The following is a 7,992-nucleotide window of genomic DNA, read 5'->3' as shown; positions in this document are numbered from 1 at the left end:
AAGTGTGGTTATCTTCTCGGTGGGCATTACGTACGTTTCCATGCTTTTCTTATTTAAAACAATGTTTCTGATCGCCTATAAAAAAATGATATAACTGAAACCCATAGTCCACTCAGAATTCATTATTACTGAATTGAATTGAGCTAGATACAAAGTACATTGAAGCCTTTGATAACAAGGCAGGCACCAATACTGATCCTAACTATTTACTAATCAATGTGTATCTTTTTTTTTGTTTTTCTTTGTGATATTATGGATTTATAAGATTAATTATGAATGGTTTTAATTCAAGTGGGATTGAAGTGGCAGATCTCCTGTAGTGCATGCATATGCTGCTATGTGCAAAGCTGCCCATGGTATCTTTTCCCATGCAACAGTGGCCTGCGTTGCAATCATATCGCATGCAGCTGATGCACCATCCACTGGCGATACAAAATGGCAGGTGCCACTAAAGCTGCTCCAATATCTGTGTGTTTCATGCTCCAAATAATGAAGAAAAAAATAACAAAATCAAGAAGAAGAAGAAGGAAAAAAAACAGAAGCTTCCTTTAATTTAGAAAAGTTTTTCTTTTGCAGTTCACAATATTGTTCTAGCATCTGAAACTGTTTCAGATTAAAGAAATAAAGAAGTCTTTTATTTCACTAGGATAAAGGAGCTTAGAACTGTCATGAGAAAATTGGGAAGCTAGTCTTGAGATGCCAGAACCAATAATTGTTCGGTTTAGTTCTAAATTAATTAGGTTTGAAAAACTTTATGCCAAGGTGTGAGAAATTTAAATTCATATAATGATATGCTAGAAGCCATTTAAGTTTGTTATTTGAATGCTAGAAATTTAAATTCATATAATGATAATTTAATTATTTAATTTATTCATTCAAGTAGAAAGGAACAAAAGATCACTGATTATTGAAGTAAACAACCATAGTTTATGGATCAACATGTTGAGTAGATCACTCTTAAGTGCCACATATAAAAAATATATATACTAGGGATGAGAATGCCAACATATAAATGTAGAATTATTAGAAACAATAAAATAAAAGGAATAATAACATCTAAGACTAGCAATCAATTGTATCCTCCATCAATGATAAAATAAAAGGGAAAAAAAAAGTTGAGCTGCAACAAGGGCCTTCCCTTGACCAAAAAATAATGTTGAATTGTATATACAATCCAAAGAAAGCATATATTTTATAGATAAAATAATTAAAATGATTAGTGAAAGTTACAAAGAACATTTAATTGATTTGAATGTTTTTTTACATAAATGACTTAATAATAATCTAATCTTTCCTTGACTAGGTAATATATTTGAGGAGATGGAGAACAAAGTGTATGAGAGTCTTTTGCTACTTTTCAAAGAAAACTATTTAAAAAGAGATAGCCTAAGCTTCAATAACCAGAAAACAGTAGAAGAAAAATGTCATTGAGGAACAACTGAGGGTTTTAAATTCATGTCAAAAGCTTAGCTAACAAGGAAAACGTTATGTGTCCTATCCACACACACACATATATATTGTCTATATGTATCATTCAGTCAAGTCTATCATAAAAAAGCACATTAGGTAGTGTTCATTCCTAGAATCTTTTGTGCATTTTGAGGACATCTATATATTCTTTAGAGCTAAACAACAACAACAACAAAAACTGATGGCAAATTGACTTTTTAAAAAAAAGAAACTGAAGAAAATTGCATGACACAGTACTAGTGAATCAACCTTTTGCTTTTCATTTGTCTTCAGTCATGAAATACCACAGCATAAAAGTCTGGAACACCACTCTTTAATTATTTCAAGTTTACCTTAGCGCTCACACACTCACTCACAAATCAAAGAAGAAAAAACCCTAGTCAACTCAAAATTTTGGATTAATTATATTTCTCAATTCTTATCCTACATACATTTGCTTTTGCATTAAGAAAACACGGTCAAGGAGAGAGAGAAAGAGAGTACTATTGTAGTCAAAACCAACCTGCATAGTTCCAATTACTAAGTTACGTGAGGAAAAAGTATCTATCTTTTTGTTTGGCTCATTAGAGATTGGAACTCTTCTAAGCTACCTTAAGACCATAAAGAGTTTTCCATGAATAATTAAAGACAAACAAACGCTGAAGAAAAGTTGATACACATGTCTGCCATTTTTACGATCACCTTCTGCATGGAGGAGACACAAGCCATGCCGGCCCAGTGCTTTAATTTTTTAGTTTCCCTCCTAACTATTCAACTGAGAGAAATGAGACAAACTGATGAAAAGGCAGTGAATTAAAGCAACTAAATTATATTGCAATCTTCAAGCAAGAATTCTCCACACACCGCATGAAATTGAAGGCACTTGAATGGCTATGAACAACAATGTAATAATCTTGAGAGCAAAGCAAACAAGTCCATTAATGTATCAATTAATACAGTACAGAAAAGAAAAATATGAACAAAAACAAGGAAACACTACTAGTCTCACACCAACTCTAGGAAAATTATACCAAGTCCTTAATTCCTGCAAGCACTTCAAAGAAATGAAAGTGAAAAAACAAATAATATCATTTGTTAAATGGCATGTCTCTTCAGCAGATCAACTGTTATTAGATATTGATATGAACTGATGAAGAATTTTAAAACCAACCACACCAGTAGATCATAATCCCTGCTATATATATACATACATGCAATTAAGAACTGCAGCTGATCATCTTCTTAATAAATTTCCAGCAGTGAGATTGGAGATGTTCTTCTGGGGGCAAATTAAACCAGTCTTGTTTGGTGCCACGATGATTTAAAAACACAAGGGGCTTGATGATGAGACCTTAATTTCCTTGCGGACCGTCAGGATCTATCCGATCCGAGTATACTTGTCAATTCCTCTGGCTATTGGGCGTAGATCGATCGATGCAATGCAAGCCAGTAATTATCTTAATTTATGAAAACTGAAGAAGATGAAGAAGGCAATGATCTTACTTTAAGTTGAGGGATGATGCTAACAAGGAATTAGATAAGAGGAATAGGCAGTTTGTGTTGAAATCCGACCAACTAATGCCGCCGGCGGCAGCAGCGGTGGTTGAGTTCCAGTACATGGAAACTGAAGGTGTCGGAAGGAAGTTATCCAGGGGATTGACATGGGAGGGGACAATGGAGTTCTGCCAATTCTGCGAGAAGCTGTTGCCAGTCATCATATTGTTGCTCTGCGACGATTCTAGTTTGACTTCCTTCATCATCCCGTTGATGCCTCCGTTGGTCAGTGCGGAGGCCTCCAATTGATCAGCACTCGTGTCGAATGGAAGCAAAGACTGATCGAATTGATCCTCTAATTGCTTCATCGGATGCTTGATGCTCGACGGAAAGAGTGATGGAGAGGGAAGCATAGAGGACCGAATCAGTAGATTGTCGTCGCTCAGGATGGAATTCACCGGCGGCAGGTGCTGAAAGCCGAGATCTTGGTTGGAGGAGAGCACTCCGAGGCCGAGATGCGGCAGCAGATCATAGGACGGGTCGGCGAGGCCGTCAAAGACTAGCGGCAACGAGGCAGCGGAGGCCATCTGCTGCAGGGCGTGGTGCGCGTAGAGCGCGGCGGCGGCGGCCCCTGGTCTCCCAGCGTCCGCCGGAAGAGAATTAGTATGAATTATTCGATGACGATCCGGCGGCGGGCTTATAAGAGGGCGAGAGGCGTTTCCGGCGGCAGCGGCGGCGGGTTTCTTGACTACGCGTTTGTTTTTCCGGCACCCGCCACCGACAGGGACGTTGCGAAGGGTGCCGCCGCGGGTCCAGTAGCGCTTGCAGGCCTTGCAGAAGTGCCGAGGCTGCGCGAGGCTGTAGTTGTTGTAGTAGCAGAACTTGGTGTTGGCGGAGTCGCACCGGGGGCACCGCAGCGCCTCGACCTTCGCCATCGCCGGCGACGCCTTCTCCACCATCGACTGATCCCTTACCTTACTATTATTATTATAGTGCGTGTCAGGGCTGAGGGTGGCGGTAGCGGTTGTACCTTTGTAGTTGTTTGCTGGAGCAACAAGGAGTGCGTCTTTCATCTGCACAGAAATTGAAATCGAGGAAATCAAGGGAGGCGCAGAAGAGAGAGATAGAGAGAGAGAGGGGGATGGATCAGGAATACTGTTAGGGTTGAGAAGGTGAAGGTCACTGAAGGATGAGAATGGAAGCAGGGGGAGGTTCCGTGACAAGAGCTAGCCAACAAAACAAGCACGCAGAATTATTGACTGATGCGACAGAGACAGCGATGGACTGAGAGAGAAAGAACAGGGCTCATCTGCCACATCATGTGGCTTATTGGTGCAAAAAACAGTACCAAACCTAATCTACCTGTGGCCACTTCTTCCCTGGAGAAGAAGGAGAAGACGAACACATGCTCAACCTCTCTCCTCCGTCCCTCTCCATCCTCCCTCTGCCCTTCTCTAGACCCTTCCTCTGCCCCCGCAGTACAGTTGGAGCAGTAGGAAGGGAAGGAAATGGAGCGTATAAGTAGTGGGAAAAGGTAGCAGAGAGAGGGGAGGAATCCCGAGGAGAAGTAGCAGAAATTGGAGTCAGCGAGAGAGAAAGGAGAAGAATCGTTGCCACTACTGCACCTGCCTGCAACTGCATACCGCTCCTTCTTCTTCTTCTTCTCCACCTCCTGCTGTTGCTGCTGCTGCTTCTTCTTCTTGAATTCACTTTTTTCCTTTAACTTTGGCTTTGAAATTTTGTCCTTTGCGTAATCGATTCACAGATGGCCAGGCAGCTAGCTAGCTAGCTGTTCGAATTAACGGGATGGAATTGTTCATTTCTTTTGATGAAAAAAATGAATGGGGAGAAGGAAAGCGACAAGACGGACGGATGATGTGGGGTTAATGGGACTGGTAGGCGAGACCACCATAGAGATGCACGGAGATGTATATCTCTGGCTGCCATTGCTGCCATCAGGACCAGGCGTGCTGCTGCTTTAAGAGGACAGGAGACGGGTTCACCATGTGGGCAGCTCACATCTCCATCTCCCTCTCCCTCAACACTGCTAATTATTAATTAATTTTTTAATTAATCACTCGATTGTGAATTGCGAGAGAAAAAAAAAAAGAAAAAAAAAAAAAAAGAAAGAAAGAACGAAAGAGATAGATAACGAAAAGGCAGGATCACGTTATTGTGGGATGAGGAGTAGCAAAATATAATTCAAACCCCAAAGCGATTCTCTAGTCTCCCGAGAAATCTCTTCGCCATCCTCACCAATTATTCTCTCCTCTGACAACAAACTAGTGCATATATTATTTGTACACATTAAACAAATCACACCTTCTTTGTATATTCCTTCAGACGTTTCGTTAATTAGTTCACAACACATTCATTTATATATATAAAAAAAAATAATAATAATAATTAAAAAACCGAACGGCAAGGATTTTGGTCAAAGGAAGAGTGGCCCACCACCGACCAGAGATTCGCACTGGATGTGGAACTGCCGACGCATTGCCTGCAACATGGAAAGACGACAAAACCATGAACATACTACGTAGAATACGCCCCATTGGCGTGTGCAGGAATATTGCTTGTTCGGTGTGGGAATTAAAGAATACAATTAATTCTAATTACAATATTTATTCCATTCCATTCCATTCAATTCAATTCTTCCATATTATTTTTGCTGAATAAGCATGTTTGAGAGTGTAAGTATATCTGAAGCTTAATATAATATTATGACTTCACATGAGGCGCACCCATGTATATCAAAATATAGTTAATTAATTAAGTTAAGAACTGCATAATCATAGTACATCGTTCTCGATATACGTACATATATAAATATAGCAGACAGCTACAAGGCTGTTCATCAGCAAATTATGCTCTAGGCAGGACAATTAATGTCCAATCAAATCAATGCTGCCCACCATTAATTGCTCGCTCAACCAACCAAATCAAATTATTTCACAACACATCCCGAGAAGACAACCTAGATATTCTTTAAAGAGACTTATTCGGAACTTGTACCACCCTAACGTCTCGAGAGTGTGACACTAGCTAGTTACATGGAATTGGGAAAGTTTAACATCTATCTACTTAGGTGCCCTAATATTGATAAATTTTTATTGTTATAGTCAAGTAACAGCAAGTAGTTAAATGAAAAGTATGCCTAAGTGCTAACAGTATCTCTCAGGAACGATAGAAGCTCTCTCAGTCTGCTCAAGGACGTTAATTTGAAAAAGCTAGGAATGCCAACTTTGATAGTACAGTGCAGCCCATTTATTGGTCATTAAAGTGAGTGATATTAGACATACCTTTACACCTAGTGTTATCTTCTAGTTGGATTCCTCTCCCTCATTGTGAATTATTGTGCATAGGATATTCTTTGAAGCAAATTGAGATTGTTTTTTTTTTTTTGAAATAATGACCTTTAAACTCATTTCATGTCACCTCTTTGCTAACACTAGACACCAACCATCATTGCACCTCTTTGAGCACATTAAACTGAATTAATCAGTTAACCTTCCAATTTGGCATAAACTCGGTGTCTTAGATCAGGGATGGCAGATGGAGGACCAAAGGGACCTCAAACAATAGCAGTCATCAGTATAATAGTAGTCATCATTCCATGTTGTGTATATATTAATTATTAGGCTGTGCATTGACAGATAGCTCAATGGATTCTTCTTACTTCTTCCTTGGCTCATGTCATTATTCCAGGTATAGTATCATGCCCTATTTATATAGCAAAGCCAATCCATTGCATTGGGCCCATGGAATGTCGGGGCTCATCAACTTCTCATTAGATATACTTGATTAATTTCTTAGTAATTATATGTTTATACATCATTGAGATGTTTAAGATGCGTGAAACTGAAGGAACAACTTTAACTGCAAAAAGTTAAATAATTAAGTTAATTTTGTTTATTTAATGTCAAATAAGCTCATGAATGATTAGACATAATTCTTAAACCAACTTGCATATACAATTTTATATTGCTCACTATTAAGACGTGAGAGCTCCCCCAAAAAAATGTTCATTTTAAGCCCAAAGATCAACTATGCTAATCAAAGTCCATTCACTTATATTTATGCCATGGGAGACATGCATGGTGAATTAGTGGCATGATTATCTCCCTATAAGAAAATGAGTCTTTCTCTACAATGATCCCATCACTGATCCAACAACATGAAGCTTGACTGTAGTAAGAGAGTTTGCTCAGACTAACACGCCTGACACAATATTCCAGTTCAGTTTGGTAAAACTCACCCAAAATTTTGTTTTTATTATTATTTTTTTAAAAGTTGCTACTAAACTAACCCAGCTAAGACTAAGAACTAGCTAGCTAGCTAGCTGCCCTTCAAATACGTTGTTGGGATCAGGGATAAGGGCAATGGCATGCCATGCCTGGAATTGGGGGAAAGGAACTTTTGATTCTTTCTGCTGTGGGATGTGTCTGCTCTCCTGCCGTCTGCGTGCACTTCAATTAGGTCGAGAGGGACGGCATTTAGATTACAATCTAGAAATAAATAAGGAATTGTACACGATTGGGATGGGCTGATGATGTTCACGGCATACTCTCGCAGTCGCTGTGCTGTGTGTGGCTCCACTGTGATCTCCCGTTTGATTCTCTCTCACCAGCTTTTTAACTTGTAGGTCTTGTCGGCCTCTGCTTCCATCCAACGGATTTGCATTGCAGCTAGCGACGAAGATAGCAATACAAATATTCCATTCAAAATCTTCTTCAGTATAAATAAATAAATATTCTTGGATGAGTTTTAGTTGATTATTGCTATTCAATGAAATACAGAGCTTGTTCGATGGTACCGTAGAATAAGTGGGATAATTGATAGTCCACCAAATCCTGCAGGGTAAATTAATAACAATTAATCACAAGAATTTGGACCTTTTGTTAAAAAAAGTATTTCAGGTATTCAATCCAACTAATTACTGGCATGCATAATAACATTGTCAATATAGGCCCCTGCAGCCACTGCATGACCTCACTGATAGTCACCCACACCTCTCTAAACTCTACCTCGATCGTGGGAAATGAATGG

At 39.3% G+C, this 7,992-nt stretch overlaps 1 protein-coding gene across 1 annotated transcript; it reads right to left on the bottom strand.

Moving 5' to 3' along the window:
• Window positions 1–2,948: 2,948 nt before the first annotated feature.
• LOC122031588 (dof zinc finger protein DOF1.4-like) lies at window positions 2,949–4,988 on the bottom strand. Its single transcript, XM_042590686.1, has 2 exons — window positions 4,306–4,988; window positions 2,949–4,016 (listed from the first exon to the last, which is right to left on the bottom strand). The coding sequence occupies exons 1-2, from the start codon at window positions 4,582–4,584 to the stop codon at window positions 2,949–2,951; spliced, it is 1,347 nt and encodes a 448-aa protein (XP_042446620.1). The 5' UTR covers window positions 4,585–4,988.
• Window positions 4,989–7,992: the final 3,004 nt, after the last annotated feature.

Source organism: Zingiber officinale, chromosome 11A, assembly GCF_018446385.1.
Source record: "Zingiber officinale cultivar Zhangliang chromosome 11A, Zo_v1.1, whole genome shotgun sequence".
Taxonomy (NCBI): Eukaryota; Viridiplantae; Streptophyta; class Magnoliopsida; order Zingiberales; family Zingiberaceae; genus Zingiber; species Zingiber officinale.
Note: the sequence above shows the minus strand (reverse complement) of the source record. Positions and strands in the feature narration are given on the sequence as shown.